General features: G+C 52.1%; 2 protein-coding genes across 3 annotated transcripts in view; one reads left to right on the top strand and one right to left on the bottom strand.

Annotated features, from left to right (window-relative positions):
* The first annotated feature begins 277 nt into the window (after positions 1–277).
* LOC133358463 (snRNA-activating protein complex subunit 2-like) lies at positions 278–14,756 on the top strand. Of its 2 annotated transcripts, XM_061576762.1 has the most exons (5): positions 278–367; positions 6,076–6,419; positions 9,904–9,972; positions 11,751–11,994; positions 13,522–14,756. In XM_061576762.1, exons 2-5 carry the CDS (start codon positions 6,078–6,080, stop codon positions 14,169–14,171), a joined length of 1,305 nt encoding a protein of 434 aa, XP_061432746.1. In that variant the 5' UTR covers positions 278–367; positions 6,076–6,077; the 3' UTR covers positions 14,172–14,756. The 2 variants fall into 2 exon arrangements, with proteins under 2 accessions (XP_061432746.1, XP_061432747.1); XM_061576763.1 differs by lacking the exon at positions 278–367 and having other exon boundaries at positions 5,886–6,419.
* Positions 14,757–16,462: 1,706 nt separating this feature from the next.
* The window catches only part of LOC133358462 (solute carrier family 22 member 15-like), a 56,151-nt gene continuing 47,213 nt past the window's right edge, over positions 16,463–25,400 (bottom strand). Inside the window, exons 12-13 of the mRNA XM_061576761.1 lie at positions 19,695–19,841; positions 16,463–17,931 (exon numbers count right to left, since the gene is read on the bottom strand). Of these exons, the coding sequence (XP_061432745.1) occupies positions 17,824–17,931; positions 19,695–19,841 (255 nt within the window). The 3' untranslated portion in view covers positions 16,463–17,823. The remainder of the gene's footprint in view (positions 17,932–19,694; positions 19,842–25,400) is intronic.

Genomic DNA, 25,400 nt, shown 5'->3' with positions numbered 1-25,400 from the left:
AGCAACAGAAATCTAACCAGAAAACTATAGATAGTTTTAGTTTATCATTTAGTGAGTGACGTAATTGCGTCAGACACGCATCGGGCGATGACGTCATGTCACCCTTACGGAGTGACGTCACCGGACGCCTTTCGCCCGGCCTCGGAAGAGACGCGAGCCTATAAATCGGAATCGAAACTTCTCATTAAAGGAATCGATTTCCAATCCCATAGCCCGCAGTGCGTTTAAACGAATCGATTATTCCCCGCTCGTACACGAACCCCGATACCGAACATCGATTCGATTCCCCAAGCGGCTTAACGCGGCGAGGTGGTTCGTGGAGACGTGAAACGTCCCGAGGTCTTTAACGTGCGGGGGTCACGTGGAGGTGAGTGGGGGTCACGTGGGGGTGAGTGGGGGTCACGTGGAGGTGAGTGGGGGTCACGTGGGGGTGAGTGGGGGTCACGTGGGGGGTGACTGTGGGTCACGTGGGGGTGAGTGGGGGTCACGTGGGGGGTGACTGGGGGTAACATGTGGGTGGCCTTCATAGGTGCTCGCTAACAGCACTTGCCCCAATAGTCTGTTATGTTTATATGGGGGATCTTTATCTTTGTTTTTTCGTGGTTGTGTAGTTGTGGGTGTGTGTAGTTGTGTGTGTGTGTAGTTGTGTGTGTGTGTAGTTGTGTGTGTGTGTAGTTGTGTGGGTGTGTGTGGAGTGGTGGTCGTGGTTACTTATGCCCCCACAGAAGACGAACATCAGTGGAGGGATGCAGGCAAAGCCGATGAGTCAGACGCTTTCTATGACCTCCTGTCACAGGTGCTGGCTAAAGTGGCCACTCGGGACAGAGTCATCTTGTTGGGGGACTTCAATGCCCGAGTTGGTCATGATGCTGGCACCTGGTCTGGAGTGATTGGAAGGCATGGGCCAGATCAGCTCAATAACAACGGCAGGAGGCTGCTAGATTTTTGTGCAGCCCATGGGCTTTTAATTACCAACACGCTCTTCCGGCATCGGCGCATCCACACAACATCATGGATGCATGCCGGGTCCAAGCAAGAACATCTGCTGGACTACGTAGTGACGGACCAGCGGATTCGAGCCCATGTCCTTGACACCAGGACCTACCGTGGAGCTGATCTGCCCTCTGACCATCGACTAGTCATCTGTAAGATGCGCCTGCCATTCTTCCACTCCGGTAGTGGGTGTACACCCAGGACCCAATTCCAACCTAAAGTGGCCTGGTCTCAGTTAGCTGATGAAAGTTGCAAGCGAGAATTTCATCATCGCTTGCAGCTGGGGTTGGCATCGTCCCCCACTCCTCCTGATGTCGAGGGTAAATGGGCGAGGTTGAGGACTGTGACTCATGCAGCTGCAGTGGCTGCTTTGAGTACGCGGTCCAGACCTCCCCAGAAACTCTGGCTGACAGAGGAGGTGTTCAGAATAGTTGAGAAAAAGCGACAGGCCCACTCTAATCGGCTACAGCATCCCACGTCAGAGAATGAGGAAGATTACCGCAGTCTTCGCTCGGAGGTTCGGAGAGCCGTAAGACGCTGCAAGGATGGGTGGTGGTCACGGGTTGCTGAGGAGATGGATTCTGCCTCAGTGGCCCGCGATCACAAATCACTATTTAACTCCATCAAAAAAGTAACCTGCAGCGCCACACCTATTACCATCATTAGGGGAAAAACAGTGATCCAATCTCCGACCCCCAGGAACAGGTTTGCAGATTTGCTGAGCATTTCTGTGAGGTCCTGGGGGAGGGGAAATCCCTCAGCCAGGAAAACATCATGGCACAAAGTGGGGATAACCCTGCTGAGGCTGCGGTGCCTCAAATATTGGAAGAAGTCACCCCCTATGAGTGGCTGGCTGAGGTGCCATCTGTTGAGGAAGTACTGAAGGCGATCCGGAGTCTGAGACCATAAAAGGCACCGGGCAGAGATGATCTTCCAAGCGAAATGCTGAGGGAGGGTGGCGTTTGTGCACAGACTGCCCTATACGACATCATAACAACAGTCTGGACCACTGGACGGGTTCCGCAGGATTGGAAGGATGCCCTGGTGGTCCCCCTCTTTAAGAAGGGGGACCGCACAGACTGTAACAACTACAGGGGCATCTCACTCCTCAGTGTGCCGGGAAAGGTCCTGGCAAGGATTATTCAACATTGCCTTGCTAGGCATGCTGAGGAGAGGCTTTCGGAACCCCAATGCGGTTTCAGGAAAGGGCGGTCCTGCACAGATGCCATATTTTCTGTCCGTCTGCTACAGCAGATGTGTAGGGAATTCCAACAAGACCTACATCTCTGCTTTATTGACCTGGTCAAGGCCTATGATACCATCAGTAGGCCTGGGCTCTGGGTTGTTCTTCATGCTTTCGGAGTCCCTGACCCTCTACTCACGATCATTAAGGACCTTCATGATGGTGAGCGGGCCCGGGTAAAACTACGTGGCCGGGAGTCAGAGACTTTCCCTGTACACCTTGGGGTGCGACAGGGATGTCCTCTGGCTCCCACATTATTTAACATCTATTTTGACCACGTAGTTTGTGAGGCCTTGGAATAGCTGTACCGGGGGATTTCTATTTGGTACAAATATAATTGGAGGCTGATCGATGCCCGGGTGTGATCAAGGGATGGCTCCCTATTGGTCAACCACGTTATGTATGCCGATGATTTGGTAATAGCTGCTCATTCAGAGGAGGAGTTGGAGATGCTGCTGCTGAGACTAGAGCGTGCCACTAAGTGGTGGGGCCTTACCATCAGCCCCACCAAAACTAAGCACCTGCCTGGGTATTTTGTACCATCGGACACTCCACCCCCACAACTCCCATTCGGTGATGGGGCAGTAGTGGAGAGAGTAGAGAGTTTCCCATACCTGGGCAGTGTGCTTATGACCGGCTCCAGTTTAACAGCAGAGGTCTCACTCCGAATCAGTCGAGCGGCAATATCTTTTCATCAGTTGCGTAACGCTGTGTGGAAGCTACCTGGTCTGTCGCTCCGCACGAAGCTTCAGGTCTTCTCGGCCACAGTCATTCCCTCCCTTCTCTACGCTTGCAAAACGTGGACCCCCCTAATGGAGCATCTTCGCCGGTTGGAAACATTTAGGCTGGCCTGCCTACGATCCATCCTGGGTTTAACCAGGCTGGATTGTGTGAGGAGCTCACAAATCCTTGAAAGATCTGGGCAAAGTCCCATTGGTGAGCTCCTCCGACAGGCAAGGCTGCGTTGGCTGGGTCATGTAGCCCGCATGCCCAGCCACCGCATGCCTAAACAGCTTTTGTTCAGCCGGATCGAGGGGGCTAAACGGGCGCGGCACGGGCTAGAGAAGAGATGGAGTGATGTGGTACAGCAGGACGTGGAGCTGAGTGGACTTGCCGATGACTGGTACCAGCGGTGTCAAGATCAGCCTCTGTGGAGGAGGCTCGTGAAGGACGCTACTGGGCAGTTGGAGGCAGTCGCCCTCCAACAACAACGGAGGGCGGAGGAGCGACGCTCACAACAACGAGCGGAGCGCCGGGTGGCTAAAGCACAGCAAGTTGGCACAGTAGGGGGCACAGGTAGTGCATCAGCCAGTCATCTCGGTCATCTCAGTCAGTCGACCTGTGGCACCTGGGTCTGCCCCGTGACCTCCTGCCAGCGGGCATTCGACACTTCACGTGGCCTCAAGGTGCACATGGCCTGGCACAAGCGTCGTGGTGACGTCACCGCCACTTAGTGGCGAATGGCGGTTGTTGTTGTGTAGTTGTGGGTGTGTAGTTGTGGGGGGGTGTAGTTGTGTGGGTGTGTGTGTAGTTGTGTGTGGGGGTGTGTAGTTGTGGGTGTGTGTGTAGTTGTGGGGGTGTGTGGGGGTGTGTGTGTAGTTGTGGGTGTGTGTGGGGGTGTGTGTGGGTGTGTGTGTGGGTGTGTGTGGGTGTGTGTGTAGTTGTGTGTGTAGTTGTGGATGTGTGTGTAGTTGTGGGTGTGTGGGGGTGTGTGGTTGTGTGTGGGTGTGTGTGGAGTTGTGGGGGGGGGTGTGTAGTTGTGTGTGGGTGTGTGTGTAGTTGTGGGTGTATGTGGGTGTGTGTAGTTGTGTGTGGATGTGTGTGTGTAGTTGTGTGTGGATGTGTGTGTGTAGTTGTGTGTGGGTGTGTGTGTAGTTTTGTGTGGGTGTGTCTGTAGTTGTGGGGGTGTGTAGTTGTGGGTGTGTGTGTGTAGTTGTGGATGTGTGTGTAGTTGTGGGTGTGTGTGTGTAGTTGTGGATGTGTGTGTAGTTGTGGGTGTATGTGGGTGTGTGTAGTTGTGTGTGGGTGTGTGTGTAGTTGTGGGGGTGTGTGTGTAGTTGTGTGTGGGTGTGTGTGGGGGTGTGTGGTTGTAGTGGTTCGCGTTATGCTGCACTACGAACCCGGCGAGCCGAGTTCCATTCTCGCTCACGGTGAACACCAGTGACGATTATTTGTACCGGTCCTGGGTCTCCCCTAGGTCGATTCAGCCTCAAATATGTATCTGGTGTGTAAACATCTCCACTGGGGAGACAAAGGCGTCCGGGCGTGGTGGTGGCCACCCACCCCCCCGTGTGCCGTACCAGCCTTAATTGGTGCTCGCTAACAGCACTTTCCCCAACAGTCTGTTAAGGCTATATGGGGGATCTTTGTCTGTATGTCAACCCATGGCATCACCCGGGTCTGCCGTGACCTCCTGCCAAGCGGCCTTTCGACACTTCCCTGTGGCCGTAACGTGCACCCAGCCTGGCACGAGCGCCGTGGCGACGTCACCGCCACCGCTCGGTGACGATCGGCGGTTGTTGTTATGTAGGGTGTGCGTGATGTTGGTTGTTGTAGGGTGTGTGTGGTGTTGGTTGTTGTAGGGTGTGGTGTGTGGTGTTGGTTGTTGTAGGGTGTGTAGTGGGGAGCGGTAGTGTAGCGGTTAGCGCGCTGCGCTATGAACCTAGCGACCCGGGTTCGATTCCCGCTCACGGCTAACACCAGTGACGATTATCTGAACCGGTCCTGGGCCTCCCCTAGGTCGACTCAGCCTTAAATGAGTACCTGGTGCGGTGTGTAAACATCGTCACTAGGGAGACAAAGGCGGTCGGGCGTGGTGCTGGCCACCCACCCCCTCGTGTACCGTTCTGGCCTTCATAGGTGCTCGCTAACAGCACTTGCCCCTACAGTCTGTTAAGGCTATACGGGGGATCTTTGTTTGTAGGGTGTGTGTGGTGTTGTAGGGGGTGTGTGTGGTGTTGTAGGGTGTGTGTGTGGTGTTGGTTTGTATAGGGTATGTGTGTGGCAAGGCTGTAGCCGTGGAGTCAACATTGGGGGGGACCAAATCTTCCAGGGGGTCTAGGCCCCCCCCCCCCAGAAAAAAAATCTAAATTTGAAAACAAATTTCCTACCGAAAATATAAAAAAATTCACTAACACATGAGATGGACTTTTCTTTAACAATAATGTCAAATAGCGTATTGTATTACATTGCTCTGTTTTTTTTTCTTTTCTTGTTTCATTGTATGTAATTACAGAGATTAGGGATTTATGAAGTACAATCATAACCACAATCACTTAAATCTATGCATTGTTTTATGATGAGAAGTCAAGATATTGTGGCCAAGTTTTAGCAAATTTTAGTTTTTATTTACATAGCATAGAATTTTTGTTTTATATTGTTTATAGCAATATATTGGGGGGGACATTTTGAACATTTGAATATTGGGGGGGATGTGTCCCCCCCAATAATGTTGGTTGTTGTAGGGTGTGGTGTGTGGTGTTGGTTGTTGTCGGCCTGTAGAGTGTGGGGTGTGGTGTTGGTTGTTGTAGGGTGTGGTGTGTGGTGTTGGTTGTTGTCGGCCTGTAGAGTGTGGGGTGTGGTGTTGGTTGTTGTAGGGTGTGGTGTGTGGTGTTGGTTGTTGTCGGCCTGTAGAGTGTGGGGTGTGGTGTTGGTTGTTGTAGGGTGTGGTGCGTGGTGTTGGTTGTTGTAGGCCTGTAGAGTGTGGTGTGTGGTGTTGGTTGTTGTAGGGTGTGGTGTTGGTTGTTGTAGGGTGTGGTGTTGGTTGTTGCAGGGTGTGGTGTTGGTTGTTGTAGGGTTTGCTGTGAATTGTGTTGTGGGTCGTGGCTTCGGTGCCGCAGCCATGAAGCCCCCAAGCCGGCAGCGTTCGGCCCCTTCGCGATTCATCATCGACAGCGGGGCGCGAGGGCGCAGCGGCGGCGGCGGCGTCTCCCGTCCCCGAGCGTGGCTCCGCCGGGAGAAGCGCGACATCCTCCGGGCTCTCCGCCAGCGTCGCGGCGAGGCCCCCGCCAGCCCCGGGAGCCTCGCAGCGGCGATCGGCTGCTCCCTGCCCGGCCGCACCCACGCCCAGCTGGAGGCCTTCCTGCTCAAGCGCGGACCGGGGTCGCGGTGGTGGCAGTGGTGTGGAGGGGGCGGTGATGACGACGACGAGGAGGTGGATGAGGAGAGAAGATCGCCACTGGATGTGAGTGAGGGGAGAGCAGATCGACGCGGTGGCGAGGTGTGAAGTGGCTCGCCCCGGTATGCTGGAGGTCGTGGGTTCAGAATCGGAGAATCAGAATTCGGTAAAACCTTGGATTGCGAGCATAATTCGTTCCGGAAACGTGTTTGTAATCCAAAGCACTCGTATATTCGTATATCATCTTCTTGGTTCTTTCGGTAAAGTCACGTAGAAGGGAAATAATAAAATAATAAAAATAAAACATTATAAAATACAATTCTCACGACGTCATTCAGACGCTGTCTTTCCGACAGACCTGTTCTTCACCTGAGGACGGCTGCTTGCGTTGTGGCCGAAACGTCGTGAGAATTGTATTTTATTATGTTTTATTTTTATTATTTCCCTTCTACGTGACGACTTTACCGAAAGGAATTTCGATTTAAAGCTTTCGTGACTGCAGGGATTCATCTTCTTGGTTCTTTCGGTAAAGTCACGTAGAAGGGAAGTAATAAAATAATAAAAATAAAACATAATAAAATTAATCTCACGACGTTTCGGCCATAACGCAAGCAGCCGTCCTCAGGTGAAAACCAGGTCCGTCGAGGCGACAGAGTCTGAATGAAACAGCACACGAGCTTGGAGCATATATATAAGCTGGGCGCCTTGACAAAGGAATTTGCATATCAAGAGGAATTTAGCATATTTATGGGAAATGCAGGAATGTGATTAGTACTACATATGCATGTGCATTATGCAGGATTAACAGCATCAAAGGGAGATGCAGTTGCTGCTGCTGCTGCAGTTGCTGCTGCTGCAGTTGCTTCTGCTGCAGTTGCTGCTGCTGCAGTTGCTGCTGCTGCAGTTACTGCTACTTCTGCAGCTACTGCTGCTACTGCAGTTTCTGCTGCTGCTGCAGTTTCTGCTGCTGCTGCAGTTGCTGCTGCAGTTGCTGCTGCTGCTGCAGTTGCTGCTGCTGCAGTTGCTGCTGCTGTTGCAGTTGCTGCCTTATCCATTTTAATATAACACTATGTATTATTCTACCCACCCTAATGTGTATCACACTGCTATATATTTACTATACAATTACGACACCATACATTACTCTGCACACTGCACCATGCCAGTGAGTGGAACGCGGTCTGAAAGTCACCGTAAACGTGAACACAATCAGTTAAGATCCAAAATGGTTTATTACGTCCTTGCAATGATTGCTAAGCCAGAATCCATCTTCTCGGTTGAAATTGTCTCTGTGTTTGTATATGTGGATCGCCTCATGAACGAATCTCTCATGGTAGCCAAATGGCTTGCAGAGAACCTCTGTCTTGGAGAAGTCAATGTCATGTGAGTGAATTCAGTGGGCTCACATGACATTGACTTCTCCAAGACAGAGGTTCTCTGCAAGCCATCTGGCTATCATGAGAGATTCGTTCATGAGGCGATCCACATATACAAACACAGAGACAATTTCAACCGAGAAGATGGATTCTGACTTAGCAATCATTGGAAGGATGTAATAAACCATTTCGGATCTTAACTGATTGTGTTCACGTTTATGGTGACTTTCAGACCGCGTTCCACTCACTGGCATGGTGCAGTGTGCAGAGTAATGTATGGTGTCATAATTGTATAGTAAATATATAGCAGTGTGATACACATTAGGGTGGGTAGAATAATACATAGTGTTATATTAAAATGGATAAGGCAGCAACTGCAACAGTAGCAGCAACTGCAGCAGCAGCAGCAACTGCAGCAGCAGCAACTGCAGCAGCAGCAGAAACTGCAGCAGCAGCAGCAACTGCAGCAGCAGCAGAAACTGCAGCAGCAGCAGAAACTGCAGCAGCAGCAACTGCAGCAGCAGCAGAAACTGCAGCAGCAGCAGAAACTGCAGCAGCAGCAGTAACTGCAGCAGCAGTAACTGCAGTAGCAGCAGAAACTGCAGTAGCAGCAGTAGCTGCAGAAGCAGCAGTAACTGCAGCAGCAGTAACTGCAGCAGCAGCAACTGCAGCAGCAGCAACTGCAGCAGCAGCAACTGCAGCAGCAGCAGCAACTGCAGCTCCCTTTGATGCTGTTAATCCTGCATAATGCACATGCATATGTAGTACTAATCACATTCCTGCATTTCCCATAAATATGCTACATTTCTCTTGATATGCAAATTCCTTTGTCAAGGCGCCCAGCTTATATATATGCTCCAAGCTCGTGTGCTGTTTCATTCAGACTCTGTCGCCTCGACGGACCTGGTTTACCGAAAGAACCAAGAAGATGAATCCCTGCAGTCACGAAAGCTTTAAATATAAATTCACTCGTATATCAGTTGTGATCACGTGACGCTCGGCAGACAAAGTGTATACTACACGTACTACTCGTATTGCAAGACCTCGCTCGTTTATCAAATTAATATTTACTTTAACATTTTTCTCGTCTTGCAAAACACTCGCAGACCAAGTTACTTGCAATGCAAGGTTTTACTGTATTTATTTATACTGGAGGAGGAATCCGGTCAGCTACGGAGCTCTCTTTTCACAGATGTCCAGTCGGGGGCACGGGGTAAGAACGTCACAACGACAAACACAACACAAAATACGATAGGACTGCAAAGTTCAAGAAAGGTCAACAAATCACCCAAACACATACGATCCCACAAGGCACCCCACTCTACCGCTGAGCCTCCACCCAGCCCAGTCGCACCCATTCGGATAGCTCCCCTTTTAGCCCACAATCGTAACGCGTTTCCCACCTATGACGCCGTGGTGGCGAGGAGATGTCATCTCCCTCGCCTGGTATACAGGAGGTCGTGGGTTCGATCCCAACTCTGACGCCTGCTGCTGTATATTTGGAGTTTGCGTGTCTCTCTCTCTCTCTCTTCCTGTGGTCGAGTGGATTTTTCACCAGGATCTCTGGATTTTCCCTCCACATGTCGAATCAGCAACACGTGTTTCGAGTATTTGGCCGATATAAACTTCCACACCATGATAAGCCGTTTAGTTGAGCTATTATTTGTGGCCAGGTCACTTCTGAAAAAAGAACTCTATAGCTCAGTGAGCCTTACCTGTTAAAATAAAAATAAAAGAGTTTATCAGTAGCAGCATCATCCTCGTCATCATCATTAACAGCAGCATCAACATAATATTTATACTGGAGGAATCCGATGAGCGATAAAGTAGAAGAATGATCTTCTTAGTTCTTTCGGTAAAGTCACGTAGAAGGGAAGTAATAAAATAATAAAAATAAAACATAATAAAAATTATTTTATTTTATAAAATAAAACATAATAAAAATTATTTTATTTTATTATGTTTTATTTTTATTATTTTATTACTTCCCTTCTACGTGACTTTACCGAAAGAACCAAGAAGATGAATCCCTGCAGTCACGAAAGCTTTAAATCGAAATAGAAGAATGATGGCAGGAATACTGAAATGTATTAAATTATTTCAGTCGTCATTGCCATCAATCGAGCCCTTAGCTTCCGGTTGCCACAGGGTGCGGTCTCCGTGTCCCGTTGCAGCGGTGGATCGAGGTGGCTGAGCGGGCCTCGGGCTCCGTGGTGGACACCACTTCGACCGCGTTCACGCAGGTGAGGAACCCTCCACTGTGAGACACGTGGGGGGACACGGGAGGACGTGGTGAGACGCAGATGGGGGGGGGGGGGGGGTTTGTGGGGAGATGCCGGGAGACACGGAGGGGACATGGGGAGACATGTGGAGACATGGGGACACAGGGAGACACGGGGAGGCACAGGGAGACACGGAGGGGACGCGGGTAGACGCGGGTGGTTAGCACACTGCGGTACGAACCTGACGACCCAAGTTCAATTCCCTCTCACGGCCAACATCGGTGACAGCGAACATCAGAACCCTGGTGCTGGGTCGTCCCCAAGGCCGATTAAGCCTTGAATGAGTACCTGTGAAGAGGCGTCGGAGACTGATTGAAGGCTTCTTTATTCTTTAAACCACAGCCACACTCGTTCCTAATACCAACCCCTCACAGCCCAATCGAGATTTGAAGTTTTCGTGACTGCAGGGATCCGTACTCTTTGGTTCTTTCGGTAAAGTCACGTGGGTATAAAATAAAATAAATCACGACGTTTCAGGCGCAACACAAGCGTCCGTCATCAGGTGGGACAACCACAGCAGGAAACAACTGCTGAAGTGGGTGGGCAAGAGGGCTGCTGTATTTTATACCTCCGTGACTTTACCGAAAGAACCAAAGAGTGTCTCACAGCCACTTGAAACCCTCCATTTCCGCCCTCATTCCCAACACACATCTCCGTCTCGCACGCCGAGTCCGTGTGACGTCAGCGCCCTTTAACCCTTGACCCCCCGTCCAGTGTATTCCCGTGCGTGCGATTGGTGTGCACTACGCCGAGTGCGGAGAGTTCATGTCTGCGTGGTGCGTGATGATGGCTCGCAGATCCCCTACACCTGCATGAATTGTACGTTGAACGTCTTTGGCACCGTACATTGCCAAGGTGCGGTCACGTGGGTAAATGGGCCAACCGATTTGGTTTCCCGGCAGACCGGGATGTTTCAACGTTTCACTGCATACTACAGGCAGCGTCATCAGGTGTGTCGACAGAAGCTTCAGCTCTCCTTCGTGAGCTGAACTGAGAAATTAATATCGCTGGTTTCACGTCCCTGTCAACCCATACGGTTTACCTGTATTCTTGCACAGTGGAAATCGAGTTTTTGGGTCCACTCAGCATACAGCTGTTTCAATACGGGCAACCAAAAATTGTCTATTTGTTTGTGTTTCTCCCTTGCGATGGGACTTTGTAAGATGAACGTTGAGATGTATAAGGGCACGGGGTGACCAATAAGGTCTGAATTGGTCTGTAATAAGGTAGGGCGCTGATTAGGGGTTGACAGGTATGGTTTCTCCAAATTACCTGTTCCACCAATAGCAGCAGCGTTTCACGTAAATATTTGTGCCCTCGGGGAATTAATATCGTGCCACTGTGGCTAGGAGATGTTAACTACCTCGTCTGGTATGCAGGAGGTCGTGGGTTCGATCCCGACCCTGACGCCTGCTCTATATGTGTAGTTTGTGTCTCTCTCACCATCATCATCAAGGTGGCTAGGAGATATTCTTGGTTCTTTTGGTAAAGTCACGTAGAAGGGAAATTATAAAATAACAAAAATAAAAAATTATTCTTTAATATTTTTATTGTTTTATATATTTTTTATTTTATTATTTCCCTTCTACGTGACTTTACCAAAAGAACCAAGAATATGAATCCCTGCAGTTGGTGAGTTCTGGAGTTTTTTAAACGACACAACTCCAGACGCATGTTGAGGCGCGCCCTTACCAAGGACCTTTTCCGTCTCTCTCCCTCTCTGTGCGTGTGTTCTCCAGGTTTTCACGATCGGCGATCTTGAAACTCACCAGCTGGGGTCTCCCTCCCTCAACCCCCGCTCCCCCGGGGTTTCCCCGACCCCCGCTACGGCCGAGCCGCTGCTGCACCCCCCCGACCGCTCCCCGCGGGGAGCGCAGCAGCAGGAGGAGCAGGAGAGGGGTGAGACCCTGAGCCTGGGCTGTGTCTACAAGTACCTGGCGTCGGCCTTCAAGACGGGACCACCGCCCCCCATCAACGCCAAAGGTGGGTGCAGAGAGATAGACACTAAAACTTTTAAAATAAAAATTTAACAATAAAATTCTCACGACGTTTCGATTGCAACACGAGCAATCATCATCAGGTGGGAAAACCACAGCAAGAAATATTTGAAAAAAGTGGCGGTGAAAAAAAAATTCTTGCTGTGGTTTTCATACCTGATGATGATTTCTTGTGTTGCAATCGAAACGTCGTGAGAATTTTATTGTTTTATTTTATTATTTTATTATTTCCCTTCTACATGACTTTACCGAAAGAACCAAGAACATGAATCCCTGCAGTCACGAAAGCTTTAAATCGAAAATCAAATCTTTTAACTTTTTATTTTTACCATGTCAGAGCCCACACTGAGCGATATGTACTCCAGCTCCTTTTCAGAAGCGACAGTCCGACTGTCACAAATGATCGCTCAACCAAGTGGCTTCTCACGTGAAAATTTTCGTGGTAGCGAAGTCCTCTGAACGCGAGATGTCAATTCTAAATGCGGAGGGAAAACCCGGAGGACCCGGAGAAAAATCCACACGACACGCAAACTCCAAATATACAGCAGCAGGCATCGTCAGGGTCGGGATCGAACCCACGACCTCCTGCATACCAGACGAGGTAGTTAACATCTCCTAGCCACCGTGATGATGATGAGAGAGAGAGACGCAAACTCCAAATATACAGCAGCAGGCGTCAGGGTCGGGATCGAACCCACCGCCTCCTGTATACCAGGCGAGGTAGTTAACATCTCCTAGCCACCGTGATGATGATGATGAGAGAGAAACACGCAAACTCTAAATATACAGCAGCAGGCGTCAGGGTCGGGATCGAACCCACGACCTCCTGTACACCAGGCGAGGTAGTTAACATCTCCTAGCCACCGTGATGATGATGATGAGAGAGAGACACGCAAACTCTAAATATACAGCAGCAGGCGTCATGGCCGGGATCGAACCCACGACCTCCTGTAAACCAGGCGAGGCAGTGCCGGTTAATTGCGTGGCCGCTGCTGCCTTCCCCTCTCGTCTGTGGTTTCTCTTCGCACCTAAAATCGTCTACGAGAGCGATGTGCACATTACAGTGGCGAATGGCAGCTGTTGTGGTTGTTGCTGTATGTACGTACGTGCCATACGTGCCGGCTACGTGGAATGATGTGGTACGAGTGGATATGGAGCCGAGTGGACTTGCCAATGACTGGTAGCAGCGGTGTCAAGATCGGCCTCTGGAGGCTCATGAACGATGCTGCTGGGGCAGTTAGAGGCAGTCGCCCTCCAGCAACGTAGCGAGTTGGCACAGTGGGGGGGGGGGGGGGGGGGCACAGGTGGTGCATTCGCCAGGCATCTCAGTCGGTCAACCCATGGCACCTGCGTCTGTACTGTGACCTCCTGCCAGCGAGCGTTCGACACTTCACGTGGCCATAAAGTGCACAGAGCCTGGCACGAGCGCTGTGGCGGCGACGTCACCGCCACTTATTGGTGGCGAACGGCGGGTCTTGTGGTGGTGGTGGTGGTGTGTGCGTGTGTGTGACAGAGAGTGCGCTGGTGCTTCAGCTGCTGGACGACCTGGAGGAGGAGGTACGGCGCCTGAGCTCCACGCCGCTGCGCCGGTTCCTCCGGCGTGCTCAGCACCACCTCACGGGGCCTGCGGAGTCGGACGTGGAGACACGGGGAGGAGATGCGGAGACACGGGGAGGAGATGCGGAGACACGGGGAGGAGATGCGGAGACACGGGGAGGAGATGCGGAGACACGGGGAGGAGATGCGGAGACACGGGGAGGAGATGCGGAGACACGGGGAGGAGATGCGGAGACACGGGGAGGAGATGCGGAGACACGGGGAGGAGATGCGGAGACACGGGGAGGAGATGCGGAGACACGGGGAGGAGATGCGGAGACACGGGGAGGAGATGCGGAGACACGGGGAGGAGATGCAGGGATAGGGGTAGACACTGGTAGGAGAGACACAGAGACACGGGACACCATGAAGATCACGGACAAGAAGACCTCCCTTGGCAGTGGTGTGGCCGATGGGGGTGGCGTGCCCAGTGTGGGTGGTGTGGCCGCTAGGGGCGGCGCGACGGCGCTTGTTGATCCGCGGCTCTCGTCGCCGCCCGCGTTGCCCCTCAACCCGTTCTGTGTTCCTGCTCGGCTTCTCGTGCTGACCTCCAATCCACCGCTGTGACCTCCAATCCATCGCCGTGACCTCCAATCCACCGCCGTGACCTCCAATCCACCGCCCTGACCTCCAATCCACCGCCCTGACCTCCAATCCACCGCCCTGACCTCCAATCCACCGCCCTGACCTCCAATCCACCGCCCTGACCTCCAATCCACCGCCCTGACCTCCAATCCACCGCCCTGACCTCCAATCCACCGCCCTGACCTCCAATCCACCGCCCTGACCTCCAATCCACCGCCCTGACCTCCAATCCACCGCCCTGACCTCCAATACACCGCCCTGACCTCCAATACACCGCCCTGACCTCCAATCCATCGCCGTGACCTCCAATCCACCGCCGTGACCTCCAATCCATCGCCGTGACCTCCAATCCACCGCCCTGACCTCCAATCCACCGCCGTGACCTCCAATCCACCGCTGTGACCTCCAATCCATCGCTGTGACCTCCAATCCACCGCCCTGACCTCCAATCCACCGCCGTGACCTCCAATCCACCGCCCTGACCTCCAATCCACCGCCGTGACCTCCAATCCACCGCCGTGACCTCCAATCCATCGCCGTGACCTCCAATCCACCGCCCTGAACTCCAATCCACCGCCGTGACCTCCAATCCACCGCCGTGACCTCCAATCCATTGCCGTGACCTCCAATCCACCGCTGTGACCTCCAATCCACCGCAGTGACCTCCAATCCACCGCTGTGACCTCCAATCCACCGCTGTGACCTCCAATCCACCGCCGTGACCTCCAATCCATCGCCGTGACCTCCAATCCACCGCAGTGACCTCCAATCCACCGCCGTGACCTCCAATCCACGGCCCTGACCTCCAATCCATCGCCGTGACCTCCAATCCACCGCCGTGACCTCCAATCCACCGCCGTGACCTCCAATCCACCGCCGTGACCTCCAATCCACCGCCGTGACCTCCAATCCACCGCCCTGACCTCCAATCCACCGCCCTGACCTCCAATCCACCGCCCTGACCTCCAATCCACCGCCCTGACCTCCAATACACCGCTGTGACCTCCAATCCACCGCTGTGACCTCCAATCCATCGCCGTGACCTCCAATCCACCGCAGTGACCTCCAATCCACCGCCGTGACCTCCAATCCACCGCCGTGACCTCCAATCCACGGCCCTGACCTCCAATCCACGGCCCTGACCTCCAATCCATCGCCGTGACCTCCAATCCACCGCCGTGACCTCCAATCCATCGCCGTGACCTCCAATCCACCGCCGTGACCTCCAATCCACCGCCGTGACCTCCAATCCATCGCCGTGACCTCCAATCCATCGCCGTGACCTCCAATCCACCGCCCTGACCTCCAATCCACCGCCGTGACCTCCAATCCACCGCCGTGACCTCCAATCCATCGCCGTGACCTCCAATCCATCGCCATGACCTCCAATCCACCGCCCTGACCTCCAATCCACCGCCGTGACCTCCAATCCACCGCCCTGACCTCCAATCCACCGCCGTGACCTCCAATCCACCGCCCTGACCTCCAATCCACCGCCCTGACCTCCAATCCACCGCCGTGACCTCCAATCCACCGCCTTGACCTCCAATCCACCGCCCTGACCTCCAATCCACCGCCCTGACCTCCAATACACCGCCCTGACCTCCAATACACCGCCCTGACCTCCAATACACCGCCCTGACCTCCAATACACTGCCCTGACCTCCAATCCACCGCCCTGACCTCCAATCCACCGCCCTGACCTCCAATCCACCGCCCTGACCTCCAATCCACCGCCCTGACCTCCAATCCACCGCCCTGACCTCCAATACACCGCCCTGACCTCCAATACACCGCCCTGACCTCCAATACACCACCCTGACCTCCAATACACTGCCCTGACCTCCAATCCACCGCCCTGACCTCCAATCCACCGCCCTGACCTCCAATACACCGCCCTGACCTCCAATACACCGCCCTGACCTCCAATACACTGCCCTGACCTCCAATCCACCGCCCTGACCTCCAATCCACCGCCCTGACCTCCAATCCACCGCCGTCACCCCCAAACCACCGCCCAGTGAGATGCAAAATCGTTGCTGGCCAGAGTTGGGCCACACGAGGACAGATGGACAGAAGCGAGTTCCAAACCCGGACTGTGTGGTGGAGAGCGGGGGGGGAGGGAAGGAGGAAAGGAGGATGAGGGAGGAAAGAGGGAAGGAGGATGAGGGAGGGAATATGAGGATGGAGGTGGAGTAGGCGGAGGGTGATTGTTCTGCGTCTCTGAGTGAGGGCTGTCCAGCATGGACAAAGAGAGTCTGAAATCGCCGGGGTAATCATCACAGCGAAGCGCGGCGACTTTATTTCGCTCACAAGCGTTCACGCGAGCGGACTGTGCATGGCACTTTTTTATATTTATCAATAAAAGCCTTTCTCTTTGGTTGTTGTTGACAAAGATGTTGTCTGTTGTGCGGAAGTGAACAAAAGGAAAACGTCACAGCATTTAGATTTGGAGTCTGTCGAAATCGTCCGACACCGCCCGCCCACGATTTACCAATATATTTGCCTCTCCCAACAAAAGTAGATTAATGTTCATCCCATCGACCGCACGAGCCTCACTGGCTGTGCATATTACCAGCAGCATAGCCATGGGTTCGATACATGCAAAACTATTTTTTTTTTTACCGGGTAAAGGCCCACCGAGCCATGTAGCTCTCTTTTTTTAAAAAACGATAGCTTAGTTAAGTGGAGGGGGGGAAAAACCACGCAACCACGGGGAGAGAGCAAGACACCGCAAACTCCAAATATACATCAGGCGCCAGTCGGGATCGAACCCACGACCTGTATACCGAGCGAGGTAGTAAACATCTCCTGGCCACCGTGGCACCCAAGGCCTCAGTCACTTTGCATAGGTAGGCTACGTACGGCGCGAAAGAAGTTCAACATGCAAGTACGATTGCGTCGCTCCCATCGCAAAACTCCCGGTTCATCCCCGCTGCTGCAGCGGCCTTTGGCTAAGCATCGAACAAAGACGAGTCCTGAGTATCATCAACAGCTTGCGCCTCGGCTGAGACGCATCGCGAGCCGTGGCTTTGGAAGCTACTGAGGGGAGCGGCAGTGGCTCAAGCCGGAGCCGGAGCCCGAATGTCGACTTGAGAGTAACAGGCCAAGAAAATCCAAAGATGCCTTGTCCCCTGGGCTCTACGAATCTCGAGGATTTACGCAAATCCATGGGCATCGTGAAAACTACGACACACCAGTCAACTACAAAACTACAAACTTTGTTTTATTTGACAAGTTTAAGGCCGACTGAGCGACGTTAGCACTGTTTCAGAAGCGACCTCGCCACAAATCAGAGCTCGACTAAGTGGCTCACCGTCGCGTGGAAATTCATAGCAGCCAAATACTGACGTCCATTCTAAATGTGGAGGGAAAAACCGCAGGGCCCGGAGAAAATTCCACGCGACCACGGGGAGAGAGAGAGAGAGACACGCGAATTTTGAATAGGCAGCATGCGTCAGGGTCGGGATCCAACCCACTATCCTCCTGTATACGAGGCGAGGTAATTAACATCTCCTAGCCACCGTGTCGCCCACCGTTTGCTCGTGGCGTGTGGACGGCACCTAAGGGTTCGAGAGTTCAAGCGTCGTTCAAGAGTTCAGGCATCGGGGCTCAGGGGCCCCGCCGTGCCGCGCTAGATGGGCTTGCCGCTCGTCTCCCGGACCCCCTCGTCATCCTCTTCGTCCTCGCTGTCGCCGTGGAAGGAGCGGTTGGGGTGCCCGGCTTCGAGCAGCGCGTAGCTCTGAGGACGAAAACACACAGAAACCGCGCCGCCGTGTAGCCTTGAACAGACTGTTGGGGCAGGCAAATGCCGTACGCACTGTTGAGGACGTCGGTGAAAAAGAGCTTTCTAGCTCACCGGATTCTGCCAGTCTAAATAAAGATTCTGATTCAAAGGCAAAGACCCCCCCCCCCCCCCCCCCACCACCGTGTAGCCTTAACAGACTGTTGGGGCAAGTGCTGTTCACGATCGGCGTATATGAAGGCCGGCACGGCACAAGAGGGGGTGGGTGGCCAGCACCACGCCCGGCCGCCTTTGTCTCCCCAGTGCTGAGTTGATCAAGGGGAGACCCAGAACCGGCTCAAATGTTTGCAACTGTTGTTGGCCGTGAGCAGAAATCGAACTCGAGTGACATCACAGTGCGCCAACGAGCACCACGCGACGACTAAGCGACGACTCGCCACTCGCTCACGCACTCAACCACTGCAGGTCAACACCTCGCTTCTCTCTCTCTCTGCTTCTTCCCTCGCACCGCACCAGCTACTGGTTGGGGCTGAGTCGACCTAGGGGAGGCCCAGGACCGGTTCAGATAATCGTCACCAGTGGGAATTTAGAGCAGCCAACCACCTGGCGGAGGAGACACTGCCCCCCCCCCACTCTATAACTTGCGTGTGGACGTGGGGCCCGGCAGGTCGTGCAGCGTCTCCATGAGTGGATGCCTCAGCGTAATGTAGTGTATAGTGTAGTGTATCGTAGTGTATAGTGTAGTGTATCTTAGTGTATAGTAGTGTATAGTGTAGTGTATAGTGTAGTGTATAGTGTAGTGTGTAGTGTATAGTGTAGTGTGTAGTGTATAGTGTAGTGTGTAGTGTATAGTGTAGTGTATAGTGTAGTGTATCGTAGTGTATAGTAGTGTATAGTGTAGTGTATCATAGTGTATAGTAGTGTAGTGTATAGTGTAGTGTATCGTAGTGTATAGTGTAGTGTATAGTGTAGTGTATCGTAGTGTATAGTGTAGTTTAGTGTCTAGTGTTTGGTGTAGTGTATAGTAGTGTAGTGTATAGTGTAGTTTAGAGTAGTGTATAGTGACGCGTATATTGTGTAGTGTAATGTAGTGTATAGTGTAATGTAGTGTAGAGTGTAGTGTATAGCGTAGTGTGTAGCATAGTGGACAGTGTGTTGTAGCAGTGATGTGCGGTGAGATCAATGGCTGGGGAGGCACTGGCTAGTGTCAGAGCCAGTTAGTCAGTTTAACACGTAAACTTTCGCGACCAATATTATTCATAACACTGGTCAACACACTTTTTCTGGCATAAGGTTTTCCAACGGTTTTAAGGTAATTTTGGGGTGCTGATTCCAAATATGGCATTTTTGTCTATCACATCAGATTTTTGAGATATCAAATATTGCATTTTCAATAAAAACTGCAGAAGAAAAATATTAAATAAATGTGGATATCTACATAAAATGATATTATAAACACACTATCATAAAAATACAGCACCATATTTTAACACTAAAGCAGTCACTGACTCGCAACAACTTGCAATCATAAGTGACAGAGTTAATTTCGGGTAAAATCAATGAAAATGGGGTATGCCGATAGCATAAAAATGAGATGTGATAGAGCAAATCTGAGATCAGATTTGGAATCAGCACCCTGAAATTAGTATAAAACAGCTGCAAAAGTTGACCAGTGTTTTCATTGGAGTATGGCAGGTGAGGCTGTGCCTCCCCTGCCTCCCCTGCCTCCCCTGACCGCACGTCCCTGTATTGTAGTGCACCTTGCGTGTGGCCGTGGGGCCCGGCAGGTCGTGCAGCGTCTCCATGAGCGGCTGCCTCAGCGTCTCGGGCAGCAGGAGGCAGAGGCAGCCAGCGGAGACCCCGGCCAGACCCAGCACCATGAAGGGCAGAGAGGGCATCACCCAGCTCTGTGCACGCAAAGGAAAAACAAAAAGGGGGTCCCCCACCGGCCCCCACCGCGTAGCCTCTCACAGACCGCCTATGTCTCCCCAAGCGGTGACGTTTGAGACATCGCGCCGGGTGCTTAACTTAGGGCCGAGTCGACCTAGGGGTAGGTCCAAAACTGGTTCAGATATTCGCCGCTGTTCATTGGCTGGGTCCATAGCTGCAGTAGGCGCTAATCACCGTGCCACCGCTCCCTACACACGCGTACACACAGAGCCTCACACACACACGTGCATTTACACACACGCGCATTCACACAACAAATGCCATTCGCCACTAAGAGGCGGTGACATCACCATGACGCTTGTGCCAGGCTATGTGCACGTTGAGGCCATGTGAAGTGTCGAACGCCCGCTGGCAGGAGGTCACGGGGCAGACCCAGGTGCCACGGGTCGATTGACTGAGATGACCGAGATGACTGGCTGATGCACCACCTGTGCCCCCTACTGTGCCAACTTGCTGTGCTTTAGCCACACGGCGCTCCGCTCGTTGTTATGAACGTTGCTCCTCCGCCCTCTGTTGTTGTTGGAGGGTGTGACTGCCTCCAACTGCCCAGTAGCGTCCTTCACGAGCCTCCTTCGCAGAGGCCGATCTTGACATCGCTGGTACCAGTCATCGGCAATTCCACTCAACTCCACGTCCTCCTGTACCACGTCACTTCATCTCTTCTCTAGCCCGTGCCGTGCCCATTCAGCCCCCTCGATCCGGCCGAACAAAAGCTGTTTAGGCATACGGTGGCTGGGCATGCGGGCTACATGACCCAGCCAACGCAGACTTGCCTGCCGGAGGAGCTCACCGATGGGACCTTGTCCAGATCTTTCAAGGATTTGTGAGCTCCTCACACAATCCAGTCTAGTTAAACCCAGAATGGATCGTCGGCAGGCCAGCCTAAATGTTTCTAACCGGTGAAGATGTTCCATTAGGGGGGTCCACGTTTCACAAGCGTAGAGAAGGGAGGGAATGACTGTGGCCGAGAAGACCTGAAGCTTCGTGCAGAGCGACAGACCAGGTAGCTTCCACACAGGGTTATGCAACGGATGTAAAGATAATGCCGCTCGACTGATTCGGAGTGAGACTTCTGTTGTCAAACCGGAGCCGGTCATGAGCACACTGCCCAGGTACAGTGAGGGAAAAAAATATTTGATCCCCTGCTGATTTTGTACGTTTGCCCACTGACAACGAAATGATCAGTCTAAATTTTAATGGTAGGTTTATTTGAACAGTGAGAGACAGAATAACAACAACAAAATTCAGAAAGACGCATGTCAAAAATGTTATAAATTAATTTGCATTTTAATGAGGGAAATAAGTATTTGACCCCCTCTCAATCAGAAAAATGTCTGGCTCCCAGGTGTCTTTTATACAGGTGTAATGCGGGCGTGAACGACCTCCCAGAGGTGACGTCATGAGGGGAGGAGTTAGGTCACGTGGGGGAGAGGGGTCAGGTCTATAGGGAGAGAAACCGGAAGAGGAGGGGAGTGACGGGAGACTAAGAACGAGGTAGGCCACGTAGGGCGAGAGCGGGAGAGTGGCGAGATCGCCACGTATGCGGGGAACGAGGTTCGGCACCGTCGGCCAACGGTGACCGACCCGGAGCAGCGAGGAGGCTGCAGGTGGCAGCGGGGGTCTGCACACGGAGTTGGCAGCGGGGGTCTGCATACGGAGTTGGCAGCGGGAGTCTGCACACGGAGTTAGCAGCGAGTCTGCAAGGAGAGGAAGGAGGCTACAATAGTGATAGCAGCCGGGGGCTGCAAGCAGAGTATCTCTAAGAGAGTGCCGTGAGGGTAATTACGAAGAACCCAAATAAAGGACACGGAGTCAGAGAGAAGCGTCCGAGTCTTTTATTAAACTGGAGTCAGAAGTGAAACGGCATGGCGAAACAACTCAGAAAAAAGAATATTCCGTCTCCGGCATCGGCTTCATCTTCCGACGACGAAGATCTTCCTCCTGAAGTCGGCCTGACTCTGGCAGAAGAAGAGATCCGTGCTGGGATGAGTGCGGGTCCGGGGGTCCAAGATGTCGTCGTGTCGGCGGACCCGTCTGCTCCAAAGGACGCGGATTCAAGATGGAGCCAGATGGCGGAGCAACTTGTAACTTCTTCTTGTTTCTTTCGGTAAAGTCACGTAGAAGGGAAGTAATAAAATAATAAAAATAAAACATAATAAAACAATTCTCACGACGTTTCGGCTACAACGCAAGCAGCCGTCTTCAGGTGAAGAATGAGACACTACCAAACTAGGAGCTTATATATAAGCTGCATTGGGGGTTGAAGAGCGCCTTAACAAAAAGAATGTGCATGTGAAGAGGGATTTAGCATATTCATGGAAAATGCGTAGGCGTTGGGCGGGGGGGTGTCAAAGTCATATTATGCCCATGCATTATGCAGGATCAGCAGCAACCAAGGGGGGTGCAGGGATTAGCAGTAACAAAGGAAAGGAATGTTAATGATATGTAGCTGCAGTTACTCAACAACCACGTAGAAAACTAAAGTATAAACTACATAAAAAACTAAAGTATAAACTGCATCGCACCATCAGTATACTTACTATACTCTATAATAAGCTGAGTTACTAACAGCAAGTAATACATTACAATTTTACCTCGTAAAAATTCTATAATATGCTTCCATCTAAACCTTATTCTCTTACATCACACGAGCATATACCGTACTATATACTGCCATAGATAAACCCAACATTAAATTATATACTGTATTGCTGTAAACCAACCTATATCTTATACATTTAATATCACACTATGTATTATTCTACACACCCTAATGTGTATCGAAATGGTTTATTACGTCCTTCCAATGATTGCTGAGCCAGAATCCATCTTCTCGGTTAAAGTTGTCTCTGTGTTTGTATATGTGGATCGCCTCATGAACGAATCTCTCATGATAGCCAGATGGCTTGCAGAGAACCTCTGTCTTGGAGAAGTCAATATCATGTGAGCCCACTGAGTTGTAACAGTGATCTGCCACGGCTGAGGTGTTAGTCCTACCGTGTTTCAGGTCAGCTTTATGTTCACGGATGCGGTCCGAGACATGTCGTTTGGTTTCCCCAATGAAACCAAACGACATGTCTCGGACCGCATCCGTGAACATAAAGCTGACCTGAAACACGGTAGGACTAACACCTCAGCCGTGGCAGATCACTGTTACAACTCAGTGGGCTCACATGATATTGACTTCTCCAAGACAGAGGTTCTCTGCAAGCCATCTGGCTATCATGAGAGATTCGTTCATGAGGCGATCCACATATACAAACACAGAGACAACTTTAACCGAGAAGATGGATTCTGGCTCAGCAATCATTGGAAGGACGTAATAAACCATTTCGATACACATTAGGGTGTGTAGAATAATACATAGTGTGATATTAAATGTATAAGATATAGGTTGGTTTACAGCAATACAGTATATAATTTAATGTTGGGTTTATCTATGGCAGTATATAGTACGGTATATGCTCGTGTGATGTAAGAGAATAAGGTTTAGATGGAAGCATATTATAGAATTTTTACGAGGTAAAATTGTAATGTATTACTTGCTGTTAGTAACTCAGCTTATTATAGAGTATAGTAAGTATACTGATGGTGCGATGCAGTTTATACTTTAGTTTTTTATGTAGTTTATACTTTAGTTTTCTACGTGGTTGTTGAGTAACTGCAGCTACATATCATTAACATTCCTTTCCTTTGTTACTGCTAATCCCTGCACCCCCCTTGGTTGCTGCTGATCCTGCATAATGCATGGGCATAATATGACTTTGACACCCCCCCGCCCAACGCCTACGCATTTTCCATGAATATGCTAAATCCCTCTTCACATGCACATTCTTTTTGTTAAGGCGCTCTTCAACCCCCAATGCAGCTTATATATAAGCTCCTAGTTTGGTAGTGTCTCATTCTTCACCTGAAGACGGCTGCTTGCGTTGTAGCCGAAACGTCGTGAGAATTGTTTTATTATGTTTTATTTTTATTATTTTATTACTTCCCTTCTACGTGACTTTACCGAAAGAAACAAGAAGATGAATCCCTGCAGTCACGAAAGCTTTAAATCGAAATTCAACTTGTAACTCTCAAGAATGTCATTACTCAGTTGTGTGAGCTTGTCACGCCGAGGGCGGCGTCGGATGGAGATGTTGGTGGTCCGCAGGAGTCCGGGTTGTCTTTGATGTCGCCGCCATCGGCCACGCGGCACGACGACGCCATCTTGGGCGTGGCGCACGACGAAAAGCGGGAAGCCGCCATTTTGGGACCTCCACGATTGCCAGCCGCCATCTTGTCGACACCGCGTTGCGACGCCATGTTAAATTTGCCACCGGAGGAGCCAGCGGCCGGAGGGAGCAAGCCAAGGAGTCGCAGTCGTCACTTAACAACTGTCAAGGAATTCTCCATCGGGGGCGATTGGAGTGCGTTCGCCTGTAGATTTCTGGCAGCAGTACGCTCAGCGAGGTGGACGGACGCCGAGGCACTGGAGGTTCTTCCGACCCTTCTCGATGATGAGTCCGTTCGTTTTTTTCGCTCTATAAAAGCCGCGAAGAAGAAGACTCTGCGAGGGCTGTTCGACGAAATGGCGGACGCGTACGAGCCGCCGGATGATGCCCATCGCCAGTTTGTGCAACGACAACGCGCACCCGAGGAGTCACCGGTTGCGTATAGGGGCGCGGTGTTGGAGCTAGCTATGGCCGCTTACCCGGAGACGGAGCCTGACCTGCTGGAACCTCTCATCCTGGGGAAGATGTTGGAGTTGTCCCGGGATCTCGGCATTCCTATGCCGGTGTGCGGTCATGAAAAACTCACGTCCCGGGCTGCGGCGAAGTGTCTGGACGCCCAGTTTAACCTCCGCCGCTGGAAACAAGTTACGGCGTGGACAGGTGGTCCTGTCGTCGAGGGGGGTGCCTTAGGGTGGGACCCTAAAAAGGCCGTGTACGTGCCGGATGGGAGCAGCCAGCAGGAGCTGTCAGCCGCCTCCGCTCCGTGGCCGGCCCGGGGTGGGCCGGGGCCGCGGGCTGCGCCGCCGATACGGCCGTGTCGGGACGGGGTGCCCGCTGCGCGCCGCAGCGACATCGAGTGCTTCCGCTGCGGCCGTCGGGGCCATTATGCCAGGGACTGCTGGGCCCGCGTTCCGGGTCCGCCCCAGCAGGAGGCCTCGACAGCGGACGCTCCCAAGAAAGATTCTACAGCACAGGCAAGTCGGTGCGCACCAGGCACCCGGCAAGGCTTGACACCTCACTCATCGCCATTGTCGTGCGAGGCGGATGTTGTTAAATACGGGAGGCCATTATCTGCGCCTTGTCGCTCGGTAACGCAGTGGCGCAAGTTGGCTCGGCGGGTTGTCGCGGCCGCTACCGGTTCGTCCACTGTACCCGGGTCGATCCAAGGGGTGGACGTACGTATTTTGGTGGATTCCGGTGCGTCCGCGACCATCATTTCGGACGTGATATTCCACCTTTTGAACATCCCACCAGGGGCCGTGAGTCCAGCTTACGCTTCTTGCGTCGCTGCGAACGGGGGTA

Source organism: Lethenteron reissneri, chromosome 62 (genome assembly GCF_015708825.2).
Source record: "Lethenteron reissneri isolate LAM-NWPU_2019-01 chromosome 62, ASM1570882v1, whole genome shotgun sequence".
NCBI classification, from domain to species: Eukaryota; Metazoa; Chordata; class Hyperoartia; order Petromyzontiformes; family Petromyzontidae; genus Lethenteron; species Lethenteron reissneri.
The sequence above is the reverse complement of the archived record's forward strand: the minus strand, read 5'-3'. Positions and strand labels throughout refer to the sequence as shown.

Excerpts from the sequence above, each read along its gene's own strand:
- LOC133358463 (XM_061576762.1), top strand. The coding sequence starts at position 6,078 with ATGAAGCCCCCAAGCCGGCAGCGTTCGGCCCCTTCGCGATTCATCATC. Across the intron at positions 6,420-9,903 it reads AGAGAAGATCGCCACTGGAT|CGGTGGATCGAGGTGGCTGA; the intron begins GTGAGTGAGGGG and ends GTCCCGTTGCAG. Across the intron at positions 11,995-13,521 it reads GCCCCCCATCAACGCCAAAG|AGAGTGCGCTGGTGCTTCAG; the intron begins GTGGGTGCAGAG and ends TGTGTGTGACAG.